We start from the raw sequence: 21,762 nt of genomic DNA on the forward strand, positions 1-21,762 counted from the left end.
GCGATGTCTTTCCTCTCTAAATAGTTTTTACAAATATACTGATGAAGACAGATTTCTATGGCCTGTATAAATTGAACTAGCACTATGTTTGGTTTTTTTTTCCTGTAAATACACACTTGCGACATTGTGTTTCATAGTTTTAAGCTCCTTGCTGCCAAAATGAACACAGCTGTAAGAAATAATGATCTTCTCATCTTTGTAGTTTTAAAACGGCTTCCTAATGTGTTTCCCTAACTCTGAACATTAGCTTAATATTCCCCTGGATTTCTAAGTTCCATCCTTTTCCCCCCCATGGAAATCCATGAAGAATACAGCTTTTGACCAAATGACAGAGCATAGAGAATAAAATTAGTTGCATTAAATTATGATATGACAACAAGCCTTTCAAATTCTTTGCCACAATGCAACATCCAAGCAACATTAGACAAAATGGGGTAAAAATAGCCCAAGGAAGAGAATATTTTGAAAGGAAATTTTGTGAACCAAGATCATTTGCAAATTTTGAAAGCCATTGATTGAGAGCCTGCATGCTATGGCAATTTCTGACTTAGAGATCCTACTCTATTATCATATATATTGTCTTATGTTTAATCTTTGGATATAGAATTAATGTTACTATACTTTCTGCTACGCTTTTATCTTTCTCAAAAAAGCAGGTCTCCTTTGGTAAAGCTGGCATTTAAGAAAATAATAGGGAAGGGGAAGAAGCAGAAGATACAAATTTTTATATATTTCTTGTCTCCCTATTTCTAAGTACATATATTTGAATAACAACACACATTTTGTGTTGTTATTTAATTACAAAATTATACTAATTTTGTAAATTAGTCTTCTAAAAACAGAAAGGAGAGTTTTGATACCTATTTCCTTTGTCTCTAACATACCTTGGTTTTATTTTGTGTTTTCCCCCTGAAAGATCTGTTGTTTATTTTTTTTAAGTTTAATTCTACCATGTTGTATTTGGGAAAATAAAAGCTTTTGATAGGGTTAATCTAACCATATAAAAGTCCATGTTGAGTATGACCATAATCTTGATCTTTGATTAGGTCTTGAGCTAGTAATATCTTGTGATTAATCAAAATGGGTTGTACCGCCTATAGTGTAAGTCATCTTCACAGATGGGATAGAGAATCATCAGAATTCTCTTGAATATTTGTTTAATCCCTTCTAGGATAAAATGGCTTTGGATTTTTTTTTCTTTAAATCAGATTGAGCTCACCAAATAAATGAAGAAGAAATTTTGAAGTCCAATTTTGCTAAGATTATAAGTAAAAAAAAAAAAAACTTTTTAAAAAATCACAGTATTTCAATGTTTCATTGAACATGTTTCATATGTTGTCTTGTAAAGTTTAACAAATATTCTTATTCTTTGTAGTTGAATAAAAAACTGTATGCAATAATACAACAAGATGTACTTCATGGAAATAATGTTCAGGTTTTTATTGTTCTCCACAGAAGAAAAGATTTTTCAAAATCATTAACTGCTCCTCTTCTAATTATATCATTCCAGTCTAAAGTGACATCTGATAATAAGGAGCTTTACTTTGGCAAGTAAACTACCTGACATCTAGCACTCAGCAAGAGCTCTCATACATAAAATGTTTACTGAGTGTAGCTGTCATTTCAGCCAGCCATTTGGGTCTTATAAGACAAAATTTCTCAAAAATGTTTTTCACCAGAAGCTGTGAATTGAATTGTCTACCCCATAGTCACACATACTGGTGGGGCTCAATAAATTCATGTCTATGATTATATAATAATCATTAAATAAAATATTGAAAAAGTTGTGTAATTCATCCATTCACTTCTAGGCTGGAAAAATAACCCATATGTGTTAAAATAAGGATTTAATTTTTTCTTGTTTATTTATTTTTCTTATAGGAGACCTGGTGAGCCTCCACTAATAAAGGGCTGGCTTCCTTATCTTGGAGAGGCCCTGAAATTACAAAAGGATCCTTTAGGTTTCATGAAAACTCTTCAAAAGCAACATGGTGACACTTTCACTGTTCTCCTTGGAGGTAAACAACACCTCTATAAGTACCTTCCGTAAATCATAAGTTCTCAATTGTTCCTTAAGTTGTTACATTTCTTTCTTTCTTTTATCCTTTCTTTTTTTCTTTCCTGAAGATTGGTTGATTGATTGATTTGACAGAGGGAGAGACAGCAAGAGAGGAAATACAAACATGGGGGTGGGAGAGGGAGAAGCAGGCTTCCCGCTGGGCAGGGAGCCCAATGCCGAACTCAATCCCAGGACTCCAGGATCATTACCTGAGCTGAAGGCAGATGCTTAGCAACTAAGCAACCCAGGCACCCCAAGTTCTTACATTTCTATGTACGCAAAATATGGAATATTTATGTTATTGTTTTGTATGTAGTTTTTGAATATACTGATTTTCACAGTAGAAGATGAATTATAAAATCTTGAGGGTATCTAGGGAACCCTACTCTCCTGCCATCACCTGTGATTTTGGTTTGGTTTGACTTGGTCTGATTTTAAGAATGATTAAAAGAAAAAAAAAACTAGAACGTATTAACAGACTTCATTTTGTAGAGCAGTTTTGGGTTTAAAGAAAATTGATCAGATCTGAGATTTCTCATATATCTTGTTTCCCTTGATCAGAATTTTCCTTATTATATCCCATACGCTATTGCAGTGGATGAGCCAGTGTTGCTATGTTATTAAAAGTCTTTGGGGGTGTAGGTGCCTCAGTGGGTTAAGCCTCTGCCTTCAGCTCAGATCATGATCTCAGGGTCCCGGGATCTCAGGGTCATCGGGCTCTCTACTCAGTGGGGAGCCTGCTTCCCCCTCTCTCTCTGCTGCCTCTCTGCCTACTTGTGATGTCTCTTTTTCTCTCTCTGTCAAATAAACAAATAAAATCTTAAAAAAAAAAAAAAGTCCTCAATTTACATTAGGGTCCATTCTTCGTGTTGTATAGTTCTTTGAGTTTTGACAAATGTGTGTCATGGATCCATCATGCGATAGATATTGTTCACTATCATAGAGAATAGTTTAACTGCCCTAAAAATCATCTGTGTTCCACATATTCATGCCATTTCCCCCCAACATGAACCCCTAGCAACCACTGCTGTAGAATGTATTTTTAATTTTAAAAACTTTCTTATGCTTCTAACTTCAATAAGATGCTTACAAAAGAAAAAAGAAAACTGCAGCAAGATCACTAAACCTTCCAACGTCGTAGGGCTGAAAGGAAAATCTGGAATGTTCTTCACTGTAAAGCCCATGTTGCTCAGCTGTATCAGCTGTCTCTTGTTGCATAACACACCTCCCCAAGCCTAATGCCTTAAAGCACCCAGTCTTGCCTGAGTCACTTACACATGATGTTTCATTCTCAAGATGTCCTTACATGGCAGCTAGTGTCTTGGGTGGGTGAGAGAAAAGTTGCGAAGTCACCTGAGGCCTAAGCTGAGCTCTTAACAAAACCTCTCTTACACCACATTTTATTAGTCAGAGCCACCACAGGCCTGCCCCAACTCAAGGGTAGGGAAATACACTCCGCCACTTACTGAGAAGTGTTGGAGAGTCTCATTGATTGCAAAGGAGCCCATGTGGAGAGATACAAAGAATTTACTGTGACCATCATTATCTGCACTTCGATGCCTTCTGACTTCTGGCTGAGCATGCGGGTCCAAGGGCAGGAAAGGTTGTGTTCCAGGTCCCCGTCTCTCACTGGGCTTTGGCAAAACAGTTCACTCTCCTTCCTTTCCTTCTCAAGAAAAATGAAGGCATCAGTATGATCTCACTCAGACCCTCACATATCTACTGGATATCTCTGTGTCTCACAACTATCTTCACTACCTCTTCTCTAATTTCAAATTCTTTGAAATTTAAGAAAACCTATTACCTGTCCACATAACCTTTAATTCCTGCCTCCACTGGGCTGGTGTTCATTATTAATTCCTCCCACACATATGTCTTTGCTTTTTTTCTTTCTCTTGGTCCTTACCCATAGCTTAAAACCACGTTTTTCGTATATTTTCCATCTAGTTACCTTTCATTTCTTTTTTTTTCGCTTTTGCATATTGATTTTTCAAGAGAGTTTCCTACATTTGCTGCCTATACTTCCTTATGTCCTAGACACCTCCTACCTGGAACCAGCTGTCTGCCTTGCTGAGGCCATTAATGGACCTTCACCTGACTAGACCTCTCTACTTGGTTTGGCAATGCAGATCTCTTATTCCTCCTTAAAACACCCTATTCCTTCATTCTATTGACGCTGCACCTTCTGGGTCTTTCACGGACTCTGAGAATTCCTTATCTAGGTCATCTTTACTTATGCCCCTTTCTTTACTCAACTAATTAGCCTTGGAATTTAATGTTTTACTCCTAAAGAGTTTAGGGAATATCTTCTCACTGTAATTACTTTGTTGAGTATCAGAACCAACCTTTAGTATATAGTGCAACTTCATTTCAGCACTGCCATTTTAATGTAATGGAGAGAAAAAACAGTGGTCCAACTGGATAACATTGTCATCACGGCTGAGTTTTCTCATGAACAGGCAGTATCCCTTTCCTCACGACTTACTCCTTTGCCTGGCAAGTCTCTCCCAACACTCTGATTTCAGAAAAATTGAAATGGAAAAAAAAGTCATAGATCCTAGAGCAATCATAGTATAATCTTCACAAGGCTCGCCAAGATCTGGGCTCCTCCTATCTCTCCAGCCTCATCTCTTGCTACTGCCTGCCTCAGTGCACTATTAATGCACCAAATTGTTGGAAAATTTCCTCCTCACACACCATGTCCTTTTGTACCTGTGTTTCCTCTTGCTGTTTTTTTTTTTCTGCCTGAGTGCTGTTCTTCTCTTTGGGAGTCATCCTGAAAAAGGGACTGACATGGATTCATCTTTGAAGACCGTAGTCACATATCATGTCCTCCCAAAAGCTTCACTGACCATCTCTTCTAGAACCCTAGTGATGTTTGACTAGTTATGTTTCCTCTTCTCCAAGCTCCCATTACTCTCAGTATCACTCTATCACGGCATTAAATAAATTGTGAATTTATTGCTAATTCATATGTCTCTTTCCCTTCATTATTCTTTAGTTCCTCTATTGCCAATATTCGGACCAGAGGTCAGCACTGATGGCTTCACAATAAATATTTGATGAGGATATTCCCAAAACCTTAGAACTGATGAAATACTTGCTATAATACAAATAAAGGCCATAGCTGGGGCTTTTATTGTAAAGTGAGTTTTTGGCTTCATAGTAACAAAACTCTATTCTTCACTTTAAAAAAGAGTAAGTCACTCTTACTTAAGAAAATTAAACTTTATGTTCTAATGAATAGATAGAACAAATTAGCCAATTTTGCAGTTTTGCCTTTTAATACATTATACAAAAATAATCTAAGCTGATTAAGCAGAAACTTGTGGTGAGTTGAAAAATTTTATTCACTGCTCAAAAAATAATCAATTTCTGCTGATACTTGATCTCTTAACCTTAGACACTAAGAAGCTTGTTGAATTTCTGATGTCTAAATAATTTGACCATGACCATGTTTTTTAATTCAACAGTACACCAGCACAGGTTGAATATGTACTACCACTTCCCTTTGGCTTCTTACTAGAGTTTGAATCGATTCCTGTCAAGATATCTATTAATATATGTGCTCCTAATGATCAGTTTGCAAAATAGCACCTTTGGAAAATGTGAAATGAGGGACCAGAGTCTTCCAACCTTGTCCCGTAATGTGATTTCCGTTAGTGTATGTTCTTGCATGATGAGCAAATGATTGTCATCCCCAAAAGTCTCAAGGGACACGGATGTCATCTTAATAAAGAAATTAAAAGATACATCTTTTCATGAGAAACCACGTAAATTCCTGACCTGTCGCAGAAAATAGTTCTCTAATTGGTTTTGTGTGGTGGTGCAGCAGAGTCATTTTCCCTAGATGTCACGCCAGCGAAGCACCACTGTACATCATTGTCAACAACTAGTGAAATCTCCCTAATAAGAGGGGGAGTATGTAATGTGGTCATCCTCATAAAATAAAAAGTTGGTTCACATTCCACTTTCCAATGAATGTTTTCGGCTTGACCTTCTACTTCTAAAAAATTCTATTCAAGAGCAAACTAAGCATGGAAAGTGAAAGCTTATAATTATGGAAATTCTCTTTAAAAATCCAAATTTATCTCGTATTTGCTGACAAGGCATTTCTAAATCTAAATACTCAAATAGTTGTTCTGAATTCCCATGGATGTTGCCTCTGTATGGCACCAAATATCTGAGATGAAAACATCAAAATTCAATTTATAGTGATCCAGATGTCAAACTTTTGTATATAAGACATCAGGATGAATGATTTAGGGTTTTTTTTGCATTTACTGATGGACTTTGCATCATGTATCTCCACTTTCCTAAAAGAAGTAATTTGGAAAGAAGTAAAAAGCCTGCTGAGTTAATAAAAGATCATATGCGGGTTATATAGGAATGCTAGAATTAATATCTTAGGACCCAGTCAGCTCCGAAAAGGTAAGAGGATAAAATCATTGGCAAAGAAGATACAAAAAATTTTGACCCCATTTCAAATTTACTGCTCAAAAAGATGATTATGTATGTTAGGTGTTTTATATGTAATACTACATATTATATATATTTACATTTTTTTGCAGAAGTGAGCCCCATTTTGACATTTCTATTTTAGACAAATGCAAACTCTGAAATTCTTTAAATCAATATTTCATATCAACTACTGACAGCATTCTTTTCTCTTTTGAAAACATGGCAGTGGATATTGTTTCTACCTTGTGATCTTGGTAAACTAGGCAACTTGCCTATCGACACTTGGTATTCATTTACATAAAATCACACTGGAGCAAAAGTTAATTTCGCTCCAAGAATACATGGCCTTCAGAATAACTTTTCAGATTTCCTTTGTTAAGAAATTTAAATTCATTTTATGAATGTATATGTGTTTTCCTAACTGTCTGATTAAAGATTACAAAGAAACTCTGGTTTTGCATCTCACATTAGCAGATGGTGGACAGATGGTTTAAATTAATATTAATTTTGGAAAACTTAGCTTAAATTGTTTATACTGAAGATTAAAAGTTGGAAAGCCAACTAACATCTCCAGGGTTATTAGTACTTCCAAACCCACTTGAAAAGTAAAATCCGGAAAATCAAAACGTCTACTTTTAAAGCAATCCACATCTTAGAAAGATAGTTAATAAAACACAATGCCTTGCGGTTGAAGAAATTAAAATAAAAATGAGAAAGAGAAAATCGAGATCCTGGAGCATAAAGAGCCTTGAAGAGTGAGAATTTTATCTACAAATAAATTGATTTTAACTAATCAGTAATGATTTTTGAAAAGAACCTATATGCAATAACTGCTCATTTTAAAAAAGCTATTAATAATTGGCTGCTAACTGGAGCCAGTTTTTCCACATTTAGCTTTTGTTTCTTTTAGTTGAAATGAATCTCATAGTTCTTCCCATATCCTTATCCCAGAGGGGGAGAGAGAAAGGAATGTATGTGTATTTGTAACAAACTGTAGACAAAAACTCTCACATGCACACAGCCTTTACTTCAGTAGGCCAATGGCCAGTAGCTCATGCTGTCTTGGCTGAATATAATTTTATCTTTCTGCTTAGATTTTAATGAATGTAGAAAATTAGTAGGAAAAAATCAAAATATTCCCTAAAAATTGTGTTTTACAAACTGAACCTTTTATACATTCCCTGAATTTTAGTGGCTAATTTAAAATAACCCTAAAGATATTTAGCAAAATCTTCTCATTTGGTGAAAGGAGGAAAGTATGAATCACCACCTGTGAAAATACATAGCTTTGCCTAAAATTATATCTTTTGCAAAATGAGAGAATTCACTCTTTTTTTTTTTCAATTATTTGTCAGGCAGATGCTGGCAATTTTATTTAATTAAGATGCTATGGTAAAGCAGGTGTCATAAAATATGCTCCAATCCAGTTGAGTCCTTTTTGCTCTCCCTGAGGGGAAAAAATCCAGTTTACTTTATACTTGCAGCTTTGGGGTCTGACCAAAATGAATAGCCACTTCTAGCTTTACCCTCATTCCTAGATTGGCCCACCTTATTAAATAAATCAAGGAGAAATATGGTGAATAAAATTCAAGACATATGATTTATTTTTAGAAAAAATATAGCACATGTACATGAATGTATATTAAAAGCTTAAATTATGTTTTAAAATTGTAAAACAAAAACACATACCGTTTCAAGAATTAGGTTGAAAATTATTCAAAACTTTATTCTAAATCTTGTACCACGTTCAATTTAATTTCTATGATGCTGTTTGAGTTACCAATAAATAACAATTGAGGTGCTGCTGGTCTGATAAAGTACACTCATATACACGCATACACACAGAGAGGAATAATAAAGTGAAGAAGAAAGTGTGAATGGTCCTACAAACTGTCATGTCTATTAATTGTTTTCTAGAGGGCAATAAATAGGCATGGCAGTTTGTAGGATCATCTAAATTCACGTGTGTTCTTGGGAAAGAAAGATTTATTAAATGCCATTATTAAATACTATGTGCAGAATACTTCTAATTAGGGGTTTTAAAACAGCTCTCTAATGGTAAGAAATCAGCACTGGGTAAGGAAAAGAACATGCATGGGGAGTGACTTCTTGTGCAGGCTCTGGAGGGAGCCGGTGAGAGCTTGGAACTCTCCAAGGTCCTGAGAATTTTGAGAGCCCTACCAAAGTAGGACTACGTTCCTCACTGTGCTGCCTTAAATCCCTTCAGGCCCCTGTCAAAAATAAAGACTCATAGGTCCCACATCTCAACCACATGAATCAGAATCAGGCAGGAATCTGTATTTTTAACCAGTACTCTATGTCTTTTAATTGGGTAAGTTTGGACAACACTGATCTATGAAAAAACCAAATGTCATCACCTCAAAGAACACTTGCTGATAGGTAACTCTGGGCAGACCAAAGTGGATTTCACTTTCTGTTTCCCTTACCTTGTGTTCACACCTCTTCAAGAATTATTTCTTTACATCTTTTTATCTTAAGAGGAAAGAGATCCAAACAAGTATCTGAATCTCAATAAATGTTGAATGGAGGGATGAATGCATAAGTGGACAGGTTCTTGTTTGGAATCCTGTTTAATCACAAATCAGTAGGTCACTTTGGATGTGTTACTAAATCTCCATGAACCACTAGTTTCTCATCTATAAAAAAGAAAATGCTGGCATTTGTGATTTGGTATTAGTGTCACACTAAACATTAGTTTGTGAGTATCTGCCTCATACCACATCTTCATTTGTCTGAGTTAAAATTATCATATCCAATCAAAGCTAAGATGATATCAAGTATGAAATGGCTTTCTATAAAGTGTAAATAATAACTTTGATATGTTTTATTGTTTGATGTTTGTTTTCTGTTTGTATTTTTAGGGAAAATATGAGAAATGTTGAAGTCAAGGGATTCTGAGGTTATTTCGGGGGTAGTTTAAATATTTGGTTATTTAGTTAAAATAACACAGTATCTTTTTAAAAGCCATTCAGAACGTAAGAATATTTGAGTTTCTCCCACTTATCTTCCATTTTTAACAGAAACATATGGGGGATCTCTGAACAAAACGGATTTTTATTAAACTTTGCATCTCTCTACATGTTAGTTATTAAGGTCTTTATAATATTGATTAAAATATTTTCAAAGTTAAGGTATTTTGTTTGTTTTGCTCCCAACCGAACTCATATTCTCATTTATTTCTTTCAGGAAAGTATATCACATTTATCCTGGATCCTTTTCAGTACCAGTTAGTAATGAAAAGTCACAAATTAAGCTTTCGAGTATTCACTAATAAACTATTAAAGAAAGCATTTTCCATCGAAAAGTTGGCAACCAATGATGACATGAATGATGATCTTCATGGCTGCTATCATCTTTTACGAGGGACAGCTTTAGATATACTCACAGAAAACATGATGCAGAATTTAAAACAAGTTTTTGAACTCCAACTATTAAAAACCACAACTTGGAACACAGCATACCTGTTGACATTCTGCAGCTCGGTAATATTTGAGGTCACGTTCACAACCATATATGGACAATCTCTTGCTGGCAATAGGAGAAAATTTATTACTGAGCTAAGAGATGATTTCTTAAAATTTGATGACAAATTCCCATATTTAATATCAGACATACCGATAGAGCTTCTAGGAAATGTCAAATCTATTAGAAAGAAACTTATAAAACTCTTGACATCAGAACACTTAGCTAAGACACAAGGATGGTCAGAAGTTGTTCAAATGAGGCAAGATATCCTGGAGAAATACTATACACTTGAGGACTTTGAAATAGGAGGTAAGAAACTTCTGAATGATTACTTGTCTAAAATAAAACAATTTACAATAGACCTTTGAAATAAAAAGACAAAATGGTGACCTTGAAAATTTTTATGCTCTTTCTAATTGGCTAATGATAAAATGTTTTACTCTGAAACAACCCTCTGTGATAATTGATTTCTTTCTTTCTTTCTTTCTTTTTTTTTTTTTTTTTTGCTGAGGTGGTAAAACAAGATACTTAATGGGGATAATGAGAAAGAGTATAACTAAGCTGCATTTACTCCTCTTATCTCCTCTCCCACCTCCCCACCCCCCACACGCACATTACATTTTAAACTATTCTCATTAAGCAGAAAATTAGACTTCAGAAGCCTATTGGTCCTCATTAGCATGCACTGATCCTTGGCTGGGTCTGTGTCCTAACATCTTTTAATTAGCACACTGCAAATCTAATCAGTGTAATAAACGCTATTAATCTTCCTTTTCACTTATTTTCTCCCAGCACATCATTTAGGCTTTCTCTGGGCTTCTGTGACAAACACTATTCCAACTATGTTCTGGGCGATGTATTACCTTCTCCAGCACCCAGAAGCTATGGCAGTGCTGCGTGACGAAATTGACCATTTGCTGCAGTCAACAGGTCAAAAGAAAGGGTCTGGATTTCCCATCCACCTCACCAGAGAACAATTGGACAGCCTGGTCTACCTAGGTAATTTATTTTTATCTGTTATGAAGAAAAGAAGGTACCTCTCTGCAAACTCAGTTTATCACTCAAAGCTGTTTACCAAGAGGTGGAGGACACAGCTGCCTAATTGACATAATAACACCCATTTACATCAATTATAAATTATGTAGTTTATAACTGTAGATACTCTCATTACATGTAAACATTAAGGCCTAGGTAATTAACTATGCAAGGTAAGCAAAAGGCTAACCCAAAGCTTTGCAATTATTTGGGAAAAAAAAAGTTTATGCCTATTAAGTCATTTGATTCTGAGCATCTGTTGGTGTGCTAACGCTTTCCAAACACTGCTACACTATCTTAACAAGAAAGGTATTTGGGGATTGAAAAAGGAAGTATTTCAGAACGACTACTTGTGTACAAGATGCATTTACTCTTACCTAAGATGGTGTCTACATTTTCAGGCAGAGGTTAGGATGTTTTATACAGCTTGAAGTGTATGATTCTCAAAAATGTAGTAAAAGTGATTTCCACTGGAACTTCTTGATTTGAATATACTTGGGAGGAGAAAAGGAAGAAGGTAGAAAAGAAAGGGAGACAGGGAGGAAAAGAAGCAGCAGCAGCTACTGATTACTCCATGTGAAATGTCAATATTTTATAAAATATTCACTAACTCATGAAGTATGCATGGTCACTATTTCAAATATATTTGAGGTCAGGAGCGACTCAGTTATTTTTCTACTTCTACATATACCTGTACACCAGCAACACTACGTGAGCTTTTGATGACAGTGGATTGCATTCTCTTTTAATGGTTTTGATGAGACACTTTGTATCTTATGTGAACAAACTTTAACTCCCTAATTTAAATTCCATGTTAACGAGTTATTTTCTGTCCCTTCTGCATTGACATTTCCTCCTGTGGTATCCTTTACTATACAATAATCCAAGACCCTTTGGATGCATGTAAGAGTAAGTCTTTATGTATCTTTGTTGCTTCACTCCTCTGATAACGTAGACAAGTATTTTAGCCTATGTTGGTCTCAATCGTTTATCTTTTAAGTGTGTTCCAGGTTCTTTGATGGGAACTTCTGGGAGCAGAGGACTTACAGATCTTGAGTAGTGTTGATTATTGGCGACATTAAAAAGAAAAGCCCATGTGTTCTAGAGAATGTTCCCATTGTGCAGGCTAAGATTTATCAGAGGCAATAGCAGGACGCTTAGCTTGTCCAGACAGGTGGCTAAGCTTGCTTAATCGTTTGGGATACATGTGTCATCTTCTAGGGTTTTTTTTGTTTTGTTTTTTGTTTGTTTTTTAGCATAAGTTAGCAAAGACATTTTATATTTGCTTAGTGAAAGAAAATAATCCCAACATTATTAAAATACAAATATTATTTTGGTTTTCTTTGCAGAATTATTGGTGAACAAATCCAAAAAATTTGCATAAAATTCTGGGCAGTAACCTTCACATGGATACACAGTATTTTCAGGGTAGAAGATTCAGAGTTCTATGAAAATCAAGGTTGCTTTCCCATGTATTCACGTTATTTCAGTTGTATTTTATGAACCAGGTAATGCATACTGGGAAGTAAAGCAAATAAACTTAAAGGAGTATGTGTTTGTATTCTGTACTCAGTTATTACTTTTAAAAATTTAGTTGAAATTCACCAACTTCTTACTCTCAATATCTTGTTGAAAGAAAAGATCATTTTAAAATGATGGTATTGAAGCAGAAATGTTTAAATTTATTTGATCAGAAGAAATGGCAAGTTCCAGACTTACACTTTGGGTCCATTTAAGTCCGTAGCTAGAGTTAGAGATTTTCCTGCTTGGAGCCCTCATAAATTTATGGCCCCTGTATCATCAACAAAGCAAGAGTAACGATCCCAAGAGATTGTAGATCTACCTGGATAAAGGCAGCACCTTCAGCAATCTAGAAAAGGTGGACGCTGTTCATTGTGACCTTGGTTACCAGCAGAGGCCAGTGTTGTTCATTACGAGAATTTAATCCTCTAGAAAATAATGTGCATTTTTTCCTTATATGAGATATACAGTTTTATGCAGATTGAAACGAATTTTTATATGAATCAATTACACAACAGGTGACCTCTGCATCTCATCATAGTTCAATTGTGAATAGGCTTCTACATCAGAAGAGTATGTACTCTTTGTACAAAGGGAAGATTTACAGGATTAAAAATTTACAGTGTACGCCCATGCTATGGGTGTATGTGTTTCCCTTTTTTCATGTCCCTAAAGACAGAGGTCTATGTAGTTATTCTAAAGATATCTTGAATTTTTAGTATTATAAGGAAAAAGATCACAAGGATGAAATGAATGCCACTTTTTTTTTTAACTAGTAAGAAGTTTTTTAACGAGGAAGAAGAAGAGATTTTTTTTTTAACAAAGATTTTGCATGTCAGCCTACATTGATTATAAAGTAAGGTTGAAAGGGAAGTTAGAATGCCATAGAAATGAGTGCTTTATTCCTGACCAGAAATGATTTCTCTTTTTTAGAGTGATTATAGAAGACAGAGTCCAATGGGGCATAGGTTTATCGTGGTGCGAGTACTTGTGCATATATTATTGACATTTGTGCCTCCATCCTGTAGGCCTTGCATGTATCAAATTTCCTCTGACATCAATATACACTTAATATCAGCAAAAGTTAAAATATGTAACATAGATTGGGCTTTTAAGTCCCAAGCCTGTTTAAGTAATTCAAAGCAATCATGTGTTTTAAGAGGTTGTGAGGGATTTATGCTTTTTCCCCTTGGCTCTTGAAAATCTTTCTTTAAAACCACTCCAAACTTTTCTTTTAGATAAAGAAAAACACAACTTCCTATTTTTGTATATTTATGTACCTTATTATAAGGACTATGCTTATCATGACCTTACTACAATTTTATATCTCTCAATGTTTAATAAAGGTCTCTACAACAAAATTTAAATATAATTTTTAAAATAAGTTACTAACTACAGTTGGCTCAGATAAATGTCAGTAGGGGCCAAAATCTCAGTAGGGAAATTTGTTGTTTGAACGAAGTTTGAGAAACCCTGAGAGAAAAGTAAGAATTATTCTGTTTTCCCAGAAAGAAAAACCTGGAATGGAGGTAGGATTTAGAAATATAGATTTCCAAGACAGGAAAAGCAAAAGGAGAAAAGACGAGTCCGAGAGAAGGTAAGATAAAAGAGAATGCAAGGAGAGGAAGCTCTCGAAATTGGAATTTTGACAAATGGCTAGCACAGAATCTCACTGAATACTACTTCTGACTTCCACGTTTACCTAGATAATGCATAACTAAAAAAGTATGGGTTCAATAAATGTCATCTCTTGCTATCACCAAAACAATCCTGACTCTCAGTGCCCTGCAATACGTACACTGTGTTCTTCATTTTCAGTTATTTGTGAACCAAGCTGGTTGCAAATTCAAGTCTACGCCACCACACAGGCGTGCTCTTTCTGTGCATCACACATGAAAAAAACAAACCTGCTTTAAGTAAGAAGAATGTAAGTTGAAGTAGATCGTAACTTCTGAACTGAATAACTCAGGCGAGTTGCAGGCACCTCATTTTTGTTCAATTACATATCCTCAAAATGAGAAAAGTCACACACATGGCGGTCGTGACGGATATTGGAATAAAAGGAGGTGCTATAAAACCAAAACTCAGCAGAATTTGCACGACTCTCTTGCAAGGAGATCCTCTATTATAAAATTTAGCCTTAGAATAATAAGCCTGCAGTGATTCTCCAACAAAATCCTATCAAAGATTGCTAAGCCCATTGTTTGTAAGTAGTGAGGAGAAAGAAAGGGAAAAAAAAGATTAGTTGGGAAAGATAAAGATCCTTGAATAACAAATGATGAGTATTAGATGTAATCAATATTAAAGATATTAATGACGGCAAAATCTTAAGGCAATTTTATGGACTCAAACATTATTTCATGTGATCTTCACCAAAATCCTGGGGGGCTGGGGCAGCCATTATTTTGCATGATTTTTAGAGATGAGAAAAATATCAGAATGCTGAATAACTTGCATGGGGGTAAAGGGTTTTCTTGCTCACTCACGCTTCTCTTTTGGACATGTCTGAGAGCAGAATCCTTAGAGTCATTTTTCATTGTCTGAGCTGAGACGGGGGTAGGGATTCTTTGTATCCTGATTCAGCAAAGCCAGCCATGATATGCACATGGATGAGATCAGATGACTTGAACAAGATGATCATACAGTTAACTGTATTTTTAATTTCCAGATGACACAGTGTGAATGACAATATTAACAACTATTTCATTATGTGGCAGGCACTGTGCTACCTGCTTTACATATATTAGCTTATTTAACCCTCAAGTATTATTATCTTCACTTAATTATTACGTAACAAGATTCAGAAAGATTAGTTAACCAAGTCAAGTCATGAAGCCAGATTGTGGCAGAACCGGAAATTGATGACCAGTCTAACTCAAAAGCTAACCCATAAATACTCTCATGTTAAGGAGCAAATGCTCGAGAACTACACCAGAGACCTTGACCACTATTTTACAAGGATATGGATCACTAATTCTCAGATACAGTTGAGTTTGAGGGTAAGGATGGGGCTCGAGGTTCACATCAGAATCTTGTCGGTAGTTTTTTTCTTTTTTCCAAGTCTTTTTTTTTTTAAAGATTTTATTTATCTTGTCGGTGTTTTTAAATAAAAATAAATTTTTCATTTTAGAATAGGTTTAGATTTACAGAAAAATTATAATGATGATAGAGTTCCTATCTCCCCCCTCCACACACATACACACACACACACACACACACACACACACACACAGTTATCCTTATCATTAACATCACAATTGTGGGCATTATTTTGAAAAAGTTCATTCAATATTAAAAATAATTGTATATTTGAAAAATCATACGGGGCTGGATGGCTCAGTCAGTTAAGCATCCAACTCTTGATTTCAGCTCAGGTCATGATCTCAGAGTCTCGAGATCAAGCCCCACATCTGGCTCCACACTCAGTGGGGAGTCTATTTGAGATTCTTTCCCTCTGCCCCAGCTCCTGCTGGCAACTGTGCTTGCTCTCTCTCTCTCTCTTTCAAATGAATAAATTAATTTTTTAAGAAAGAAAAATCATGCATAATTTGGACAATAAATTGAATGAAATCCTCTCTTCCAATGGGTATATTCAGGAGGTGTAAATTCTTTGTTTAGAAACTTCTATCTGGAGAAGGAGGGAGAGGTATATTTCACAAAGGGGTTACACCAGAGATCAGACAGTGAGATTTTTCTAGGTAAGAAAGCATTAGTCAAAAAGTGAAAAAGACCAGCTGGACGTGTATCAGATTTTCAGTTCAGCACTGAGCTAAAAGGATTAGATGACACAATGATTACTGGAAACAGGACTTGAGAGGGGAACAATGAGAAGGCAAAGAATTGGTCTTAGGTCAAGCATCAATTGCCTAAGAATAAATAGGATGAGGAAATGTGTGGCTTAGCAGAGAAGGGTTTAAAAACAGTGGTTCTTATCCTTGATTACTTCCTGGGATCAACGCAGGAGCTTTAAAAACTAGTCATATCTGGTCGCATCTTCAGAAGTTCTGATTTCATTGGTTTGGGGTGCAGGCTGATGGCTTTAAAAGCTCCCCCAGGTGATTCTAATTTGCAACCAAGATTCAAAACCACTAATTTAAAGGTTTAGTTAATGCAGTGGTTCTGATTCCTTTGATCTGGAATGGAGCATTTTTTTTTTTAAACCATTTCTGGTGATTCTAATGGGCAGCCAGGGCTGATAACCTCTGGAATATCAGAAAGCTTAAGTCAGTGGCGATATCATTTTAAAAATCTGTTGTCCCTCTGCTTCCAACAAAACAGTAAAAGAAGTCTGATATACAGGGTAAAGAAAGTAGTTCCTCTCTACATTTCTAATTAAAATACTACACCCACTTCTGCCACCTTTTAAGAGGCAAGTTGGCTAATTGAATTCACCCAGGAAGTCAAAAGACTGAAGGCCACATTGTCTCTGACATACAATTTTAGAATGTCATGATAGGGATACCTGGGTGGCCCAGTGGATAAGCGGCTGCCTTTGGATCAGGTCATGATCACAGGGTCCTGGGATCGAACCCACATCAGGCTCCACACTCAGCGTGGAGTCTGCTTCTCCCTCTGCCTCTGTGATCCCTCTCCCTCTGTGATTGTTTTCGCTCTTTCTAAAATAAATGAAATCTTTAAAAAATGTTAAAAATAAAAATGTCATGACAGTTGTCTTTAAATTTTTTTAAAGGACTGTCACGTGGAAGAGGGATTAGAATTTTTTTTCCCTTTGCCTCTTTTCAAAACAGTAGAAATTAAAAGGAGGAAATTTCAGCTCAGTATGAAAAATAACTTTCTGCTAAATGTACATTCTGAATGCCATCTTTAGAGAGGTATCTAGTGAGAAATTGCGCAGAATCCTCTCTAGGATCTTGTGGCTCATTCCTGTCTTTATGCACCTCCCAACTCTGAACTACCCAGATTACAGAGTCCATGAAGGCTAAGTCCATTTGCTGTGTTTTCTTTTTTTCACCAGTAGCAGTGGTCCAGTGCCCTGAACAGAGTAGGGTCTTAATAAACATTTTTTTTAAAGATTTTTTTATTTATTTGACAGAGAGACAGCAAGAGAGGGAATTCAAGCAGGAGGAGTGGGAGAGGGAAAAGCAAGCTTGCCACTGAGTGGGGAGCCCAATGTGGGGCTTGATCTCAGGACCCTGGAACCATGACCTGAGCCAAAGGCAAACACTTAAGGACTGAGCCACCCAGGCGCTCCAATAAATGTTTATTAAACATATGAATGTTGAATTTACTTTTCTAGAGGAAACCAAATGTTGTGTCTGTAATGCAGAGTGAAAGTAGACTTCTGTACCAGTTCAGATTTACTCTTAATTTTATTTAAAACACAGTTGTTGAGCTAAGAACTAGTTATTGGCTTTAAGTTATCTGATTATTATAATTGATTTTTTTAAAAGATTTATTTATTTATTTGAGAGAGAGAGAGCACATGCAGGGGAAGGGGCAGAGAGAAAATCTCAAACAGATTCCCCACTGAGTGGGGACCCCCCCCCGAGCACGAGGTCAGTTCTACCACACTGAGATCATGACATGAACCCAACCAAAGCCAAGAGTCAGGTGCTCAACCCACTGAGCCTCCCAGCATCCGTGATTATTATAATATCTAACTGATCTTCTCACCTGTCTTAAAGGCAGCTGTGTAAAAATGCCCTCACACACCTGGATCCTCACTCCATTTCTTCACACCTTCTAGACAGCTGCCCGTAGATCCTCCTCTCCCCCCTCCTCATCCACCTTTGTAAGACCGCCCAAGCGTACAGCCCCAGTGGACCACAGCGTGGCCTGGCTGTCCATTTCACTCCAGCCATCACTGCTATCCACTGATCACCATGGCTAATCAGATGGTACGACAGTCTGCACCAGTCATTAAGATGACCCAAATTAACAGCCTGGCCATGTCACAGTACATTCATTCCACATACACAGACATGGCCTAAGTGTGAGGCAGAAACTTGGATGTGCTTATTTGTGTTTGCGTTGTTACATGCATTATTGATTGTCATGAGCTGCTTCAACGCTTTAAATCTGCAAATGAGAATCATCTGTCAATTATTACAGCCAGAATGGAGATCTGAGGGCAAGAGAGAAAGTGTACATGCCTTTTCCTACCAGCATATCCTTTCGTTTGCAATTTTCCTTCACAGTTACGTGGTAAAATGTCTTAGCTCAACACATTCCCCAGCTTTTTGCTTAGAAGGGATACTTAATAAGAATATTTTTAGATCCCTCCTAGCCAGGTGAAGGAGGTAGTTCAGGCCCTGAATTGTAAGTTCATCATGGGAATGCTATAATCCAGTTTTCTACTGTATACCAGTTAGTAAAGCTCAGCTCTTAATAAAACACAGGCAGCCTTATCTTAATCGCAATCACAATTGCTGGCACCTTGTGGTGCCTGGTGTAAATTATCCCCAAAATATTTGCATTCTCGATAGCCATTTCTCTACAATGCTTTAATAAGTAGAGGGTCCTATTACCTGCTAAATGTTAGTATAAATTAACAATCCATTATGCACAATAAGTTTTATAAAACATTTACAGATAGAGATCATGTTTAATTAAAATTAACTTGCATATGAAAGCCAAGTGCACTAATGATCACAATGACCTTTTATTACCTACAGTCCCTTGTTTTGGCTGGATGATTGACAGCTTGCTGTTTGGCTACCATGTTGAATTTCAGCTGACAAGACTTTTCATTTTAACTCAATTTGCCCGCCTATCACAAGCTGGTGGCAGGCCAGACCCAAGTCACCCAGCTTTGCCTCAGCAGCTTGCTCTACTTCTCATTAGTACGCATTTATTCAGTGGAAATTGGAAGACAAATGCTTGAAGGCATGTGAACTAAGTATAGCAAATTAGGTTTAAAGACTGAATATTTATAAGTATATGGAAAGTTTTTTTTTTTTTTTTAAATTCTAGAGCGAATTGAGAACTGAGTGCTAGCTTTGGTATAAAAGAAATGAAGATAGCAGGGGGAAGGAAGATTCTAAGAATAACAATACTATAAGCTTTTTCTTTCCATTTTGGAAATATGTAAAATCTCTCTGACAACACCTTATCAACTACCAACCTGGCCTCTCTTTCGTGGAGTGCTTGCACAATGAAGTTTAACACCTCGTGTGTGAGAAGGGGGGAAAAAATGAGGGTCATGTTCATTTGTTGCTTGGTTATCCCTTGGTATGTTTTAAATTGCCTTGTTTGTTCGGCACTAGCACAGAAACAGATGTTGCTCTACCGTGCAGGATAATTTACTGTACCTCCTGGTGCAGCATGGAAGTCCTCCCAGGGCCCAGCTGGTCTGTCAGTGGCACTGGCTGGTGTCTGCTCAACTATGACAACTACAAGTAGAGGCTGCAATTTTTTTTATTGTGCAGTTGTCATTCTTCTCAGCATAGAGCTCTGCCCGCGTTCTTACTGGGGCTTGTGGAAAAGCTGCTGGCTTTTGTGTCTGTTCTGTTGTAACGCAGAGCCACGGAAGCTCCCCTCTCCATTGTTGATAATAATGCAACTCATTACTTTTGTCATCTAATGATCATCGGCGTGATCGCTCAGAGCGAGAGCCAACCTCGCCTTGCACACATAACTGGTACTGGAAGGTAAAACAGATTTGTCATTTACGATCTGACCGCTAAGCCCCACTTTGTGCTCCATTATTGTGATTAACTTCTGCATAAGAGATGCTTGCCCAATTGTCATTTGCGATCCCGCAGTGGGCGCAAGCTGCCCTGCTTCCCCCGAGCCCCGCCGGCCAATCGGATGGGACTGTGTTGTTCGGACCGGTAAATGCCTGCCCTGTCGCAGAGCCACCCCACAGTGATTTCGCTTTTGTCTCTCTTCTTCCCACACCCCTACTGGACTTGGGGGAACGGCATCGCTACATATGTCAGCTACCGTTTCACACCACAAGCGAAAATGCTGCGGTCCCGCTGTTGACCCAACAGAGCCAGCAGTCGTACGTGGGAAACCGACCCTCGCTTTGCACCACAGAGATGTTGGTCACCGGTGTCCTGCCAGCTGAGATCCGTCGTGTCAGTTGCCTTGTGGCTATCTGCAGTGGAGTCCACGTTCCAAAACCGAAGTTCTTTTCTGGCCTCATCACCAACAAGCCGATTTGACTCTGCCTGATTATAATAACGAAGGCAGTCCAAAAGAATATGCACAGCCTCACTGTACGTCACATTGAATCACCACACCGGCCACACAGAGCGGACCGCAGCCTCATTTCTTTAGACAAACGCATGCTGAGGGGGAAGTGTCCTGGGAGAAGGCACCCAAAGCTACTCGCGCAAGCTGGGCGTAGATTTACATTTTAGTGGAATAGCATTTATTTTTCTTTTTTGGTTGATGCAAGCCCTCACTGACCAGTGCCCTGCTCTACTCTAATAACTGAGCATGCTATGTTTCCGAGCTTTGCTGAACACTAAGAGATTGGGGTGTGTGTGTGTGTGTGTGTGTGTGTGTGAGAGAGAGAGAGAGAGAGATTCTAAATTGCAAGCCATAAACACAACCATTTGTTACCATGTGAAAGGGGGAAAGCTCTCAATTTGGAGCTCTTTTTCACGTTGCTGATTAGAAAGAATCAAGCTTTATATTCTAGGACCCATTCAGGCTGGTGAAAACATAGTCAGTTTTGATTATGAAGGCAGAGATGCAGACCTAGACAGGAGCTACATGCTGATATGCATGCTATCAGAATGATTTATGCAAATTATGCATATTATTCCCAAAGGAATTCCTCCTCAAACTGCCAGGATAAATTGCCGGAAATTAGCCATAAAATCTGTCGTGCTAGGAGCAAAAGGTGAAGGCCACTGGGAAAGCAAGGACATTCAGCTTCTGGAATCTTCCAGGTTATGATGGTGGCTGTTATTTTCCCTGGATGCTGAGGAAAAGATGGTTTTCTTCTGAATCCCATGCAAGTCTTTTTTCTTTGAAATTTTTCCAACAAATGCTGACCCACATTTTATTTACAGCTAGCAAAAAAGAAATTAAGTGTTAAGCCATCGCAGAAAGCACTACTACAATTACTTTACTATTAACTGCCTAAGTGATTATTAAATGCTTGAGCCTGGCTTTAAAGATGTAACTGTTCTGAAGGGTGGAGAAAAAACCCACCAGCAGTGTTCTTCGGCTGGGAGATGGTTTTAATGTCCAATGGATATACCTATCACACAGCATTTCTTTCT

General features: G+C 37.2%; 1 protein-coding gene across 1 annotated transcript in view; it reads left to right on the forward strand.

Annotated features, from left to right (window-relative positions):
• Positions 1-21,762, forward strand: part of LOC122904560 (cytochrome P450 7B1) — a 171,020-nt gene that overhangs the window by 138,252 nt on the left and 11,006 nt on the right. Inside the window, exons 2-4 of the mRNA XM_044245531.1 lie at positions 1,882-2,018; positions 9,728-10,315; positions 10,799-11,005. Of these exons, the coding sequence (XP_044101466.1) occupies positions 1,882-2,018; positions 9,728-10,315; positions 10,799-11,005 (932 nt within the window). The remainder of the gene's footprint in view (positions 1-1,881; positions 2,019-9,727; positions 10,316-10,798; positions 11,006-21,762) is intronic.

The sequence above is a fragment of the Neovison vison genome, chromosome 4, assembly GCF_020171115.1.
Source record: "Neovison vison isolate M4711 chromosome 4, ASM_NN_V1, whole genome shotgun sequence".
NCBI lineage: Eukaryota > Metazoa > Chordata > Mammalia > Carnivora > Mustelidae > Neogale > Neogale vison.